At 61.8% G+C, this 14,512-nt stretch overlaps 2 protein-coding genes across 2 annotated transcripts in view; one reads left to right on the top strand and one right to left on the bottom strand.

The window, feature by feature from the left end:
* CKMT1B (creatine kinase, mitochondrial 1B) overlaps nucleotides 1-8,538 on the top strand; it is a 28,303-nt gene extending 19,765 nt beyond the window's left edge. The window contains exons 4-9 of the mRNA XM_075069079.1: nucleotides 3,930-4,151; nucleotides 5,028-5,113; nucleotides 6,694-6,817; nucleotides 7,061-7,195; nucleotides 7,658-7,783; nucleotides 8,304-8,538. Of these exons, the coding sequence (XP_074925180.1) occupies nucleotides 3,930-4,151; nucleotides 5,028-5,113; nucleotides 6,694-6,817; nucleotides 7,061-7,195; nucleotides 7,658-7,783; nucleotides 8,304-8,420 (810 nt within the window). The 3' untranslated portion in view covers nucleotides 8,421-8,538. The remainder of the gene's footprint in view (nucleotides 1-3,929; nucleotides 4,152-5,027; nucleotides 5,114-6,693; nucleotides 6,818-7,060; nucleotides 7,196-7,657; nucleotides 7,784-8,303) is intronic.
* A 385-nt stretch (nucleotides 8,539-8,923) lies between these two features.
* The window catches only part of STRC (stereocilin), a 34,219-nt gene continuing 28,630 nt past the window's right edge, over nucleotides 8,924-14,512 (bottom strand). Inside the window, exons 21-24 of the mRNA XM_075069680.1 lie at nucleotides 13,794-13,942; nucleotides 12,245-12,342; nucleotides 9,543-9,690; nucleotides 8,924-8,997 (exon numbers count right to left, since the gene is read on the bottom strand). Of these exons, the coding sequence (XP_074925781.1) occupies nucleotides 8,924-8,997; nucleotides 9,543-9,690; nucleotides 12,245-12,342; nucleotides 13,794-13,942 (469 nt within the window). The remainder of the gene's footprint in view (nucleotides 8,998-9,542; nucleotides 9,691-12,244; nucleotides 12,343-13,793; nucleotides 13,943-14,512) is intronic.

Here is a 14,512-nt window from a genome sequence, read left to right as displayed (position 1 = left end):
TGCCGCGATTGGGAGCGTATGCCACGCGAGAACCGTCCGTGCAAGCGTGCCGCGGTGAACGGTTGCGCGATTGGGAGTGGTTCCGCGGGACGGTGCCGTGATGGGGGGTTGCCGCGAGTGAACGGTCCACGCCGGATGGGAGCGATAGCCGTGAAGAGGAGCCAGCAGCGGAGCCGAGATCTGGAGCGGTTGACCCTGAGCAGTGACAAGAGGGGCGGCGACGAAAAGCGGCTTGGCCCTTGGAGACGGTCAAGCTTGACTGGCGGTATCGGAGGTACATGAGGGCTGGCTCCGTTGATAGCAATCAGGTCTCGTGCCCCGAAAATGTTCGGTGTGGAGGCAATGCACAGGCTCGACGCGGCCGGTTGCCGAGGAGCTTCTCGGCGCCGGACTCGACGGCGCCGCCGGGTGGAGTCAACGGGGCGGATCTGACAGCGCGCAACCGGGGCCGGTGGCGGGCGGTCTAGCCTCAGGAGCCGTCTTAGGCTTCGGGGCGGTGCAGGGAGGGTCCGCGCCGAGGCTTAGCGACTCGACGTCGGAGACAGGAGCGCGCGGAGTGCCTTCGGTGACGTCGCGTGGCTTGCCGGTCGCGGCAGGAACCTTACCGTTACCGGACTGGACGGTGCCGACGAGCGTCTATCCGGCTTGCTGGCTCGTACTTCGGTGCTGGTGTTCAACGCGCCTCCTGAGGAGTTGCCGAGTCTAAAGTTCCGCTCCTTCTGGGTACGCGGCATTGAGGGGGAGGACCTTACCAAATTGGCACCTAGACGCTAAGTGCACTTCCCCCAGGCATTTCAGGCAGAGTCGTGGGGAGTTCTCTGTCGCATTGCCTATTACAGGGCTGACCATTGCTTTTAAACCCAGGCGAGCAGGCATGGCTCGGTACGGTGTGCGGGGTAGGGAAGAGCCCGGCCCCGGAAAACCTAACAAATCACACTACACTATTAATCAATTATAACTAATTAACTATGTAACGAAACGATTAACTAACAAAGAACAGCAATAAGACGAGAGCTAGGAAGAATGTGGAGGTCACAGCAACTGCACTCCACTGTTCACGACCGACACGGGCGGTAAGAAGGACTTGGGGTGCCGGCTCGGTCTGGTGGTATTTATACGGCGCCGTGGGGTGCGCCACTCCAACGGGGGCCCAGCGACCGCCGAGTGTTGCTAGGGGAAAAAAGTTTCTCCGACGCTGTGCACGCGGCGCACACACACCTAAATGAATGCATTGATGAGAACACTCGAAGAAGAAGTTCATTCTTCTGAACCACTCGTCTCAATAAGTCTTGATGGGCCCTGAGATCAATTGGGTGGAGGGCTTGAAGAGGTTTCCCGCCACCACCTTGTCGGCGAGGGGAGGAGGAGAGGCCCGGGACAGGGAGGGTCCTGTGGAGACTCTGAAACTATGAGGCGATCTGTGTCAGGTGGAACCTGTGGTATCTAGAGATGGATCTGTGACAACTGGGACTTTCCTAATGTTTGCTCTGAATACTGATGTTGGTGCCTCTATTGTCCCTAGCGTTCTTAAGTATCTTTGGTGGTGATAGGCTGAGTGTGATTGCTTCAGAGAAGGGCCAGTGCCCTAACTGCCGCGCACTCTGCCTCCTTAGCAACTGATGCCTGGGCCCCTCCTCTGCAAAGGTGCAGCTGAAAGGTGTTGGAGACCAAGGATCAGGTGACTCCTGGCCCGGGAAAGGAGCTGAGCAGAGGAGGGCTGGAGGGGTTAGTCTGAGCTACCTGGGGATAAGAGTGAGTGCAGAACCTCAGGGGTCTGGCTCACGTGGCCCCCCAACTGCCAGCCGAGGGTCTTGAGTTCGCTGGATTACTACAGCTCTGTTTTAGACCCTGTTCCTGTCATCGAAATAAACCTCTGTTGTTGCTGGCTGAGAAGTCACGTCTGACTGCAAAGTGGGTGGCAGACCCCTGTGCTTACCCCAGGACCCCGCCTGGGTGGCTCGCTGTGGAAGCCACGGAGGCGGCAGAGGATGCTTGAATGCTCCAAGGAGAGACCCAGGAGGGTTGAAGACTAATGTGCGGCTTCTTGCCCTGACAACGTCTGCTCCAAGGGAGAGGAGGCTCCCCAAAGTCCTACTCTTAGTGGGAGCAGTTCCAGAGCATCGCCCGGGACTCCGTGACAGTATCGGAGCCTCATCTGTGCCCGTAGGGGGCGGGGGCGGCTTAACTGCACTCTGGTACCTGGGTTCGGATCGGGGCCGACTGTGGATCCACTCAGGGCACCTTGGCTTTCGGTGGTATGCCACGGTGTCCAGAAGGACCAGTGATGAGGCCCTTGCTCGTGGCTCTGGCTCTCTGGGAATATATGGCTGGGGACATCAGAGTCACACTCCTGAGGATAGGATGCGCTACCAGTCTGCGATGGCACCGATGTGTGTCTCGATGGCCACGGTGGTGCCAATAGGCCCTGGGAGGGCACCACTGTTCTGGATGCTCAATCCCAGGGCAGTACTGGGGAGCGGTACCAGGAGCTATAAAGGTACCGTGAGCGAGATTGGGACCTTCTACTGTAGTGGTGCCAGGAGGTGGACCGGCATCTTGAGCCCCTTCGTCTGGAGCGACTGTGGGATACATGGTGCCGAGGGCGGTGCAGCGAGTCAGATTGGTACTGGAAGTATCCGGCCGGCAAACGAGATGTCGAGCAGTGCTGTGAGTGCGACCGGTACCGTGATGGAGAGTGGTGCCGGGACTGCGAGTGGTGCCAGGAGCGGGAACAGCGTGATCAAGAGCGTCTGTGAGACCGTGATCTTGAACGACGTCTCTCTGTTGGACCAACAGAAGGTGGCCTTACGAGGTCTGGTTTTCCGATGGATTGTATGACCCGCACCAGCGGTGCCAGGGGTTGAGGCCATGTTGATTCCGTCATGGCGATGAGCTCCCTTGCCGTTGAGAAGAGACTGGAATGTTACTGGCCAGGAGGTAGAATACCTGGCATTGGGCAGATATAAAATTCCTGTATCTCTGGCTAAGTGGGAAGGCTGCAACGCTACCTTACAAGTTGGAGTGTCGGGCTGCATTCCTACAGAAATGCTGCTGGAAAATGACAGCTTACCCATGACTCAGGCTGTTAACGTTGGACCTTGTGGTGAAATGGAACAGAGTTCTGGGACCCCGAGGGCATGGGGAAGACCCAGACTGCTGTGGGGAGGGAAGACACTTCCAGCTTTGGCTAGCAGAAGAAAGCAGTGTGCTTTCAGGTGTGGGAGGGGCCATGGAGCAGAGGTTCAGAGCTGGGAGTTAGTGCCTACGACTGAGGACATGATCCCACTTGTCAGCTGCCAAAGGGCAGATTGTGCTGCAGAGTGCAGGACTGTCCTGGAGGGGACCCCACCCAGGGGAAAGCTGGACAGGGAAGCTCCCGCAGGGAAAGCCAAAAGCCCTGGGAAACCTTACAAGCACCTAGTTGTGCAGCCCAGCTCTGTGGGCGGTTAATGGCGCTAGCCCATAACTGCCCTTTTGCCGGTCTGGGTTGCACCCCAAAATGTGACATAGTGGCACAGTCAGAGCCCAGTACCCCTGACATCAGGGAGGACACTGCTCTAACCCCCAGCTGGGCAGAATGGGAACAATCGAGGGCTCCACCCATGTGTTAGCCCCACCTACTCACCCTGAGGCATGAGTGTTTGGGCAAAAATAATCAGCAGCCCAACACTTGTTTCATGCAGGCAGTGGCTGCAGACTCTGGTGCAGCCCTGGAGGAGGGGCAGGGGGCGAGGCAGGGGAGGGAGAACACATTGTAAACCCCACATCTCACCATCCAGGGGCCTTTTCAGACAAGGATGGACCCAGCTTCTACCAGCCAGGATTGGCTTTCCTTCCCCATCCCCCCCACCTTCTGCCCCTTGCTGATGACCCAGGCTCGCTCCCATCTTGGGGCTCTCACCTCTCACCACCCCTGCTTCCACTCGCAGATTAAATCCGGCTACTTCGACGAGCGCTACGTGCTCTCATCACGTGTCCGGACAGGGCGTAGTATCCGCGGGCTCAGCCTGCCCCCTGCCTGCACCCGCGCTGAGAGGAGAGAGGTGGAGAAGGTGACCGTGGATGCCCTGAGCGGCCTGACAGGAGACCTGGCTGGCCGGTACTATCGCCTCAGCGAGATGACGGAGAAGGAGCAGCAGCAGCTCATTGATGTGAGCAACCCTGCAGACCCAGGGCTGCCATGGGGTGATGGGAAAATGGACACATTAGGGCCATCCAAGGGTGTTGGGGCAGGGCCAGGGCCAGCCATGGGGCTGCCAGGGGCAGGGGAAGGGTATGACACAGATGGGCCAAAACTGGCAGGAGCCCTGGAGAAAGTAACCTGGAAATGCTAGCTCACCTTCTGCCCTTTTCTCCTCCCTGGCACTGCCCTCACTCCCCCCCCCCCGCCCTTCACGCTTCTCCCTCTGCTGCCCCTCAGTGGTTGCCCCTGCCTGCCCCACCCAGGTTCCCTGTCCTTCATGGAAGATGGCATCAGGGCTCTCTTCCTGGACGGGGCACAGGCATGGGCATGGCTGTTGGATCTAGCTGGCTCCACAATGGGCTGGCTGCAGAGGGGAATAGCACAGCCATGGTGCTTAGTCCCAAGGTCACGGACCCTGCAGCCCAGCACCTCCTGCAGCACTTCCCACTCTCTGTCTCCAGCCTCATGGTGCTGCCAGCACCCTGCTGGGCCCTGCAGCCTCTGGACCTAGGGCAGATCCAGCCATAGCCTCTTGCGGCTGCAGAGCAGTTCCAGCCCCAGAGCAGACCCTAATGAAGGGGGTCCTTAGGGACAGCCACTGCCAAGCTTGCTGAGACTTGGCCCTGCCCAGTGATTAAAGCACAGATTGCCCCCGATGTTCCCAGCTCCCAGAGCGCAGCTTGCAGGCCCCAAAGGCAGCTAGGTCTGCCCTGCATTGGGGGAGCTGCCCAGAAGGTGCAGGGGGGGGGGGGGGGGGCAGAGCCCAGAGCTCAGGGGCTGGGCAGGGTATCCCCTGGGAACAGTACTTGCGGGTGTCTTGCTCATGCCCCATCTCCTCTTGCAGGATCACTTCCTCTTTGACAAGCCCGTCTCCCCCTTACTGACAGCATCAGGAATGGCCCGGGACTGGCCCGACGCCCGAGGAATCTGGTCTGGATCCACTGCTTTCACCTGGGCAGCTGATAGCACACAGCCTGTGGGGCAAGGCTTCAGGCACTGCCCCTTAGCCTGTTGCCACGCACACACAAGGCAGCACAATTGCCACAAGTACACCTCCTATTACCCCCCTACCCCACTCCACACACATCCCTTATAGCCACTTCCCTCTACAACCAGCCCCCCCCCACCTCCCCCTCTCTTCTCCCCCCCCATCTTTCCCATCCTCCTCCATACACCCAGTTCAAATGCTCCTGGGGGCTGACTATCATCAGTGAGATCAGCTGGAAAGTATCTCAGCCCTTCTCTGTCACCACTCACACTCACTATCGGGCAGGTTTCTAACCCATTAATCAGTGTTGGGGCTCTTCTCTGACCCCTCTCCAACTGATCAACATGCACCAGAACTGGGCAGGATTCCACCAGTGCCAGATACAGACGTTAAAAACCCTCTACTCCAATTTGAGATTAGCCCCTTTATGTAGCCCAACATCGCGTTCACCGCGTGGCTACAGCGTCGCACTAGGAGCTCTTGTTCAGCTCACCATGACCCCCAACTCCTCAGAGCCCCTGCTTCCCAGGACAGCCCCCCAGCCTGTGGGCATGGCCTGTGGGCATGGCCTAGCATTGTTCCTGTGTGTTTACATTTACACTTGGCAGTAGGCCCCACACACGCCTCATACTCCTGCTTCCCCACCCCCTCTTATAACCAGGCCCCGGCAAGCAACCATTTATGGCTTGTTTGCATTGTGGGGGCCAAAACCTGGCTCTTCCCAGACCCGTTAGCCCAGGGCTTCTCACAACCAATTTTTTGGTGGCCTCAAGGTGCGGCTACCAATTCTTGCTGGTGGCCGCTGTGACAAACCGGTCTCTGTGCCTGCCCCCCGCATCCCTTCAGCGAGAGCCCCTGGCCCCAGGGAAGGTGGGAGGAACTCGCCGGCCACTTGCGGCGTCCCAGGCTCCCCGCGCCCTGGGTAGGTTGGAGTGGGGGAGCTGCCTGGGGGAGCCCCAGCGACCAAACACCATAGCCACCTCCATGGAGAAGAGTCGCCTCTGGTGCTGCATGTCTCCAGAGGCACTGCCCAGAACCCCTGGGGAGGCTGCGTGGTGCAGGGTGCTGACCCTGCTGGCCGTGCCAGCGCAAACACCAAGGTGGCACATCTCACTGCCCTTGGGAACAGAAGCAATAGCTGGGTGCTGCCAGGAGGGTCCGCAGCTTTGCCCATGCTGTGGAGTGTTGTGGCCGCAGAAATACGCTGGTGGCTGTTTGAAATGCTGCCTTAGAGCGTGTCCTCCCTGCACTTAAACATGGTGGCTAGCCACGGGGTGTGGGACTGTTTCACTGCAGTGTTGCTGTCAGGGCTTTGGCCTGGCTGCTGGGATCTAGCTGGCTCTGTTCCAGCAGGGGCAGGATCAGTGCTCTCCTCACCTGCAAGCCAGAGCTGGCCCAACATTCTCCCACCAGGAGTGTCACAGGGACTGACCCTTGCTGGGCACCCCCGCCCTGTGGGCTGCCCAGCATCTGCCTGGCCCAGCTGTGGCTCCGAGTGCTGATGAGCTGTGCTCTCCCCCAGGCACAATAATGAGAAGACCTTCCTGATCTGGATCAATGAGGAGGATCACACCCGCCTCATCTCCATGGAGAAGGGTGGCAACATGAAGCGGGTCTTTGAGAGGTTCTGCAAGGGCCTGAAGGAGGTAAGCACACGGCTGCCCCGGCCCGGCCCTCCCAGTGCCGTCAACCGCCCCAGCCCGGCCCTCCTGGTTTGCCCAGTGGAATGGCCCCCTCAGGAGTAGGCTCAGCCCACAACACCCCGTGTCAGTGGGTCGCATCGGAGGCTGCTGAGCCCTATGCCTGGAAGCAGCCGGTCCAGGCTTCGTTTGGGCAGTGCCGGAAGAGCTGGCTGTGAGGCTGACCTGCGGTTGTTCCTCGGGTTCCAGGTGGAGAGACTAATCCAGGAGCGAGGCTGGGAGTTCATGTGGAATGAGAGGCTGGGCTACATCCTGACATGTCCGTCCAACCTGGGCACCGGGCTGCGCGCAGGGGTCCACATCAAACTGCCGCTGCTGAGCAAGGTACCGCCATAGCTGTGGCTGCCTGGACCAGGGCTGAGCCCAGGGGACAGGTCAGACCTCACAAAGCCAGGAGAACAGCCATTGCGGGCCCCAGGATTTGGGGCTCCTATCAGAGTTAGGGGACAGGTAGAGCCAGCTGCTTGGTGTGAGAAGCAGTGCATGCTGGGAGCTGCAGTCAGCTCCCCATCTGACACAGATCAGAGGTGGTCGTTGGCCCAGCCACAGACCAGATCATGTCCCATCTCTGGGAACAATCCCTATGGCAGGTCTTCCAGATTCGGTTCCCTGTGCTCTCCCTCAAAGGGCCCTTTGGGGAAGAGACTCCTCACTCTCATTGGCTGGGCTCCCCCACGCCACACCCAGGCCTGGCTCCAGGGGCCCTGTCCTGCCCTCCTCGACTGCCTCAGCAGGGACCCAGTCTTCCCCACAAGGCGCTGACCCAACGCCTCTCTGCGTTTCCAGGACACCCGATTCACCAAGATCCTGGAGAACTTGCGGCTGCAGAAGCGCGGGACAGGCGGGGTGGACACAGCCACCACCGGCAGCACCTTTGACATCTCCAATCTGGATCGTTTGGGAAAATCTGAGGTACCTGCCTGAGTCGGTGTTCTGGCCAAGCCTGGCATAGGAGGGCACTGCGAGCATGGTGGTGCAGAACGCGAGCACTCGCCTGTCTGCGTGTTGCACGTGCACTGCAGACATGCCGCTAGTGGGCACGGGGGGCAGGGGACAAACAGCAGCCCAGCCAGCAGAGGGACGTGTGGGCTCCTGGCCCACAGACAGAGCCAAGCAGAGGGTTGTGAAGGAATGAGGATGCTGTGCTGCTGTCTGGCATGGTGCCATCTGGCATTGGGGGTCTAGGCTGAGCTGTGGGTGCCACCTGGCATTACCACAGCCAAGGCTGTCCCATGCTCATGGATGTGCAGGGCCTGCTGTGCCCAGGTAGCCGCATCACTACATGCCCAGTGCCTTGCAGGAGCCAGAGCCTGCCCAGGGAGGGCTCAGTCAGGGGGCAGGGAGGGCTACCAGGGCTGCTGGCTGCAGCCGTGGCCCCTGGGCTGCGGGAAGAAGCAGGGCCTGACGTGGGCTCTGTGTGCTCCTGCCTCAGGTGGAGCTGGTGCAGCTGGTGATAGATGGAGTGAACTACCTGATCGACTGTGAGCGGCGGCTGGAGAGGGGCCAGGATATCCGCATCCCCTCGCCCGTGCCTCAATTCAGGCACTAAACTTGAGCCCTGCTTGGACAGGCCCCAGCCTCGGAGCCCCCCCCAACCCCTCCCTGTAGCCTGACCAGTACTGCTGGCTGTTGTGTTACCCACAATGCACTGTACCAGCTTCCATAAACCTCTGCTGCTGCAAGCCTGGCTCTGGCTGGTTCTTGGCCCCTAGCTCCCACTGGGGGCTCCCGTCTCAACTGCCCAGGGCCCTTGGCTGGGGAAGCCCTGAGCCCATTCCTGGCCCTGCCTAGGAAGAGGGCTCCAGGCCAGCTGCACCCCCCAGGGTCATGCGGGTGGGGGCTTCAGGCGAATGGGGCCAAGAAAGAAGAGACTCCAAAGGGCCTGCTGGGCTGGGAGCATAGCTCAGTGCCCACGGTGGGGCTCCAGGGGCCGATGCCTCTTCCCACCCCCCACCCACCCCCCGGCAGCAGTGGCGGCGCCCGTGGCAGGACCAGCGAGCACAGCTGGCAGCAGGCTGAAGGGTTTATTATGAACACAGGCCCCAGCGGCTCTCACCCAAAGCTGTACATCAGACAGAGCAGTGCCAGGGCACTGGGGCCAGGATGGCACCGGGCGTGATTCCTGCCTGCAGGAGGAAAAGGAACGTTAGTGCACAGCTGCCTCCTCCCAGAGCCCCAGGCATTGTGCTGCCACAGACCCCAACACCACTGCACACGTCCTTAGTCTTTGGTCATGGAAACGCCCCACCTGCCCATGCGTGCATGCCCACTCCCCAGGCACGCCCAGCCTCCTGGGCACACGCAGACACGACTGCACATCCAGCCCCCTGGGCACACACATGGGGGCTGGTGCAGGTTCTGCGAGGTGGGCCCGGGAGCTCAAGAGTTGACACTTCAGCAAGGATAGGAGGCTGGGCCCAATCCTGTGGCAAGGGGTGAATCCCAGGGCAATGCCCCAGCCCTGCACTCACAGAATACGCACGGCAGCCAGTGTGTCCTGCCGCCCAGCCCCAGGGCAGGGGGTGTCCCGGCTGTCACAGGGCGGCTGAGAGCTCGCCAGAGGGAGGGGGCAGCAGTAGAATGTGGGGCTCAGCAGGGAACATGCAGGAGAAGCTGTTGGGGGTAGGGGATGGGAATGGGGGCAGGGGTGTGCGAGGAGCTGTACTCTCACCTCTACCATCCTGGGCGCCCTGCCCCTCAACCTGGGCACTGGCCACTGCTTGCCTCTGCTGGGCGCTGAGCAGCTCGCGCTGCTGGGGGGTCACGGCTGAGGCCTGGGCACTGGTGAAGCCCAGTAGCTGGGCTGGGCTGAAAACCACCTGCCGGGAAGCAGCAGCATCACAGCACAGACCAGCGGGGCCAGCAGAGCTACCACAGAGCGAACCCCCCCAACTCCCTGAGCTCGGCCCACGGGGGCTCCCAGCCCCACAGCACCCCCCAAGCTCAGCCCACGGGGGGTTCCAGTCCCCTGCCCCCCCCTGAGCTCAGCCCACAGGGGGTCCCAGCCCCACAGCACCCCAAGCTCGGCCCACGTGGGGCTCTCAGCCCACGGGGGCTCCCAGCCCCCCCAAGCTCTGCCCACAGGGGGTCCCAGCCCCACAACACCCCGAGCTCGACCCTTGGGGGCTCCCAGCCCCCTGCCCCTCCCAAGCTCAGCCCTCGCGGGCTCCCAGCCCCCTGTCTACCCCCCAAGCTCGGCCCTCGGGGGCTCCCAGCCCTCTGCCCCCCTGCCAAGCTTGGCCCACGGGGGGGTCCCAGCCCCCCACCCCCTCCGAGTTCAGCCCACGGAGGCTCCCAGCCCCACAGCACCCCCCAAGCTCAGCCCATGGGGGTTCCAGTCCCCTGCCCCCCCCCGAGCTCAGCCCACAGGGGGTCCCAGCCCCACAGCACCCCAAGCTCAGTCCACGGGGGGTCCCAGCCCCCTGCCCCCCCGAGCTCTGCCCATGGGGGGTCCCAGCCCCCTGCCACCTCCAAGCTCGGCCCACGCCAGGCTCCCAGCCCCACAGCACCCCACAAGTTCGACCCTCGGGGGGTCCCAGCCCCCTGCCCACCCCCTGAGCTCGGCCTACAGGGCTCCCAGCACCACAGCACCCCCCAAGCTCGGCCCATGAGGGGGCCCAGCCCCCCAGCCCCTCCGTTCTCGTCCTACGGGAGCTCCCAGCCCCACAGCACCCCCCTGAGCTCAGCCCATGGGAGCTCCCAGCCCCACAGCACCCCCCGAGCTCAGCCCATGGGTGGTCCCAGCCCCACAGCACCCCGAGCTCGGCCCATGCGGAGTTCCCAGCCCCCTGCCCCACCGAGCTTGGCCCATGGGGGGCTCCCAGCCCCCCTGTGACAGAGCAGGGAGCGGGGCAGATTTGACCTGGGAATGTTGCCTGGGAGTTACATCAGGGATGAGAAGGAAGCTACTTGAGCTGGAACCTGAGCCAAGAGAGGGGTTGGGAGAAGTGACACCTTCTGCCCTGGAGTCTGAACAAAGGAGAGGAGGAGCTGGGGGGAGGGGGAAGAGAGCTGCTGGGGAGTGTTTTGTTTTCAGTCTTGGGCTGGGAGGTGCAACGCAGGGAACCCCAAGCTGGGGTCTAAGCTCCCTGAACCCCCCAGAAGGACTTGATTGAGGGGTTCTGGTTGTACCTACACGCTCCGCTTGGGACTGTGTTCCTGTCATCTAATAAACCTTCTGTTTTACTGGCTGGCTGAGAGTCACGATGAATCCCAGGAAGAGGGGTGCGGGGCCCTGACTCTCCCACACTCCGTGACACCTCCGCCCCCGCAAGCTCGGCCCACAGGGGTCCCAGCCCCCTGCCCCCGCAAGCTCAGCCCATAGGGGGTCCCAGCCCCTGCCCCCCCGAGCTTGGCCCACGGGGGGCTCCCAGCCCCACAGCATCCTGAGCTTGGCCCATGGGGGGCTCCTAGCCCCCCATTCCCCTGAGCTCAGCCCACGGGGTGGGTGTCATGGAGTTCCCGGGTGATGCTCTGGAACTGCTCCCCACCAAGCCAGGCAGGACTTCGGGGAGCCTCCTCTCCCTTGGAGCAGACTGTCTTCAGGGCAAGAAGCTCACATGTCTTCACCTCTTGGGTCTCTCCTTGGAGCATTCAGCATCTTCTTCCCCTCCATGTGCTTCCCACAGCGAGTCCACCCAGACGGGATCCTGGGGCAGCCACAGGGTCCTGCACCCCCACTTTGCAGTCAGATGTGTCTCTCAGCCAGCCAGTAAAACAGAGGTTTATTTGATGACAGGAACAGGGTCTAAAACAGAGCTTGTAGGCAGCACGAATCGGACCCCTCAGCCGGGTCCATTCTGGGCCCCAGCGAGCCCGACACCCCTGTCTCCCCTCACTCCTGGTCCCCAGCCAGTTCCCAAACCGAAAACACCTCCAGCCCCTCCTCTGCTGAGTTCCTTTCCTGGGCCAGGAGGTCACCTGACCTCTTTGTTCTCCCCCACCTTTAGCATCCCCTTGCAGGGGGGAAGGGCCCTGGCCATTAGTTGCCAAGAGACAGAGTGTCTGCTAGAAACTGAGGCACCCACACAGTATTCAGAGGAAACATTAAGAAGAGTCTCACTTCATCACAGGGGGTCCCAGCCCTCTGCCCCCCTGAGCTCAGCCCACAGGGGGGTTCCTAGCCCCCTGCTTCCCCCCAAATTCTGCCCACCGGGGGGATCCCAGCCCCCTATCCCCCTGAGCTCTGCCCATTGGGGGGAGATCCCAGCCCCCTGCCCATGGCAGAGATCTCAACCCCCACCTCCTTAGACTCGACCTCTTTGTCCCCAGTCAGAATTCGGCTCTGTGGTTAATTACACTGGAGCTAGGCCCCCGCCGATTGCTGGTGCAGGAAGAAGGGGTTTTGTGGGCACGAGCAGCGCTGCAACTCACAGTGAATTTGGGTGCGGGGATCCCCGCGATGGCCAGCGGGGTCAGCGCCCGAATTTGCTCGGGGATGAGTGAGGACAGGGCGATGTCCTGGAGCCCAGCTGGGGAGCGACACAGAGCAGGGCTGGTTACAACCCCAGGCTCTGCCCCTGCTCTCCCCTGCTCAGCTGCCCAGCCCCAAAGGGAACTGCATGAGAGACCGGCTTGGGCGGGACCGGGTTAGGTGGGCCCCACGGTCTACTCCAGTGCGGTGGTGCTGATCAGGGCTGCACAGAGGTTCTGGGGGGCCCAGGGCAAAATCTGAAACTGAGTTTCCCTCCCTCCAAACTACCACCCGAGGGGAGCCCCTGGAGAGTGTGTTGGGAGGTGGGTCTGAAAGGGGCCTGGCCTGCACTCACCTGCCGAGGCAGCTCCTGTCCTGTGGGCTGGACCCAGCACTCCCCCTGCGACCCGGGGGAGAAGTTCGCAGCACCACTCAGGATTGGCCTGGCCACCCGTCCATCATGACAACAGAGGGGCCACCAGGCCAAACCTCAATGGTGCTGCATCCCCTGCACCAGGTCATAATGTCACCAGGTTTGGGGGCCCTGTCAAATGTCCCCTCCCACCTGCCCCCAGTGAAGCCCTCCTGGGGGCACTGACATCGCTGGGATCAGCCTTCTGGTCTGACACTTGAAGCTGGATAAAGTCAGGCTGGAAATAAGGCCTAAATATTTCCCAGTGCCTCATTAATTGCTGGCACCACTGCCCAAGGGTCTGGGGGAGTCTCTACCACTGGCCAGGCTCACATCCTGATTGGGGGGTTTCTGCTCGAGGGTCATTGTGGGGCAGGTCTCTGGCCTGTGCTAGGCAGGGGGTTGGACTTGATGGGCACAACGGTCCCCTCTGGCCTGGGGATCTGGGACTCTTGAGGGGAGGGGAGTTCTACTCAGCTGGATGGACCCAGGGGCCTGGTCTAATGTGGTGGGGGAGGTAGAAGGCTAGATGGGCCGAGGGTCTGAGCTGATGCAGGGGCCCAGGGGTTCCAGGCTGGATGGGACATGGGTCAGAGCATTCCAGGCTGGATGGGGCATGGGTCTGAGCAGATGCAGGGGGCCCAGGAGTTCCAGGCTGGACGGGCTGTGGGTCTGAGCTGATGCAGGGGGCCCAGGGGTTCCAGACTGGATGGGGCATGGGTCTGAGCAGATGCAGGGGGCCCAGGGGTTCCAGGCTGGATAGGGCATGGGTCTGAGCTGATGCAGGGGGCCCAGGGGTTCCAGGCTGGACAGGCTGTGGGTCTGAGCTGATTCAGGGGGGCCAGGGGTTCCAGGCTGGATGGGGCTGTGGGTCAGAGTGTTCCAGGCTAGATGGGGCATGGGTCTGGTCTGTCATGCACCTCCTACACACAAGGGATGTGAGGAGGTGCAGGGCACTGGCCAGGCGTTTCAGAGCAGAAGGCCCATGCCCACACTCTCTCACTTCAAGGGCCTCAGCTGCCCAGTTACCCTACAGTCCCTTCCTCCCACCACCTTCCCCAGGGCCCCGCTGCCCTGCCCCACCCGGCCCCCCTCACCTGCCAGTGTTCCGATCTCAGTGAAGATTTCGGGGCCCCAGCTGCTAACGGGGCCAAACGCAGAGTGGGACGTCAGCAGCTCAGCCAGTGTCTCCAGCTGCCTCTCAGAGCAGCCAAGCCTCAGGGAGCCCACGAACGGGGCAGCCTGGCTGTGGGAGAAGGGAGCACAGCCCATGTCAGACCCATTGCCCAGAGTCACAGCCTCCATCCCCAACACCGACAGCCAGCTGAGACAGGGCTGACACCCAGACACTGCCCCACCAGTGCCTTCCAGAGCTGACCCTGCTCCCCTGGACCAGCAGGCACATCTCACACCCCACTACTGGGCAACTCCCAACTGCCTCTCGCTCTCTGGCTGCTGGACTCAGAGCAGCATTAACACCTGTAAACTGGGAGTCTCTGAACTCCACCTTGTGATGTAGTAGGGGCTGTCTGTGTGGGGAACGGGAAAGCAAGGGATGTCTGTAGGTGAGGGACAGGTAGTCAGGTTGTAATCCGAACCCGGCAGGGGGGAGGGGAGAGCTCCTGGGCGGAGGAGAAGGGAACAAAGGATTCGGCCGGCGGGAGGAAAGGCAGGACAGTTGGGGTTTGGGGCTGTGGGGCGGAATTCAGGGTATCCTAGCTGGGATCCAAGCACCCTGAACCCCCAGAAGGACTGGATGGAGGAGTCCTGACTGTGCCTGCAAGCTCTGCTGTAACCTGTGTTCCTGTTGTCCAAT

Source organism: Chelonoidis abingdonii, chromosome 9 (genome assembly GCF_003597395.2).
Source record: "Chelonoidis abingdonii isolate Lonesome George chromosome 9, CheloAbing_2.0, whole genome shotgun sequence".
Classification (NCBI taxonomy): Eukaryota; Metazoa; Chordata; order Testudines; family Testudinidae; genus Chelonoidis; species Chelonoidis abingdonii.
Note: the sequence above shows the minus strand (reverse complement) of the source record. Positions and strands in the feature narration are given on the sequence as shown.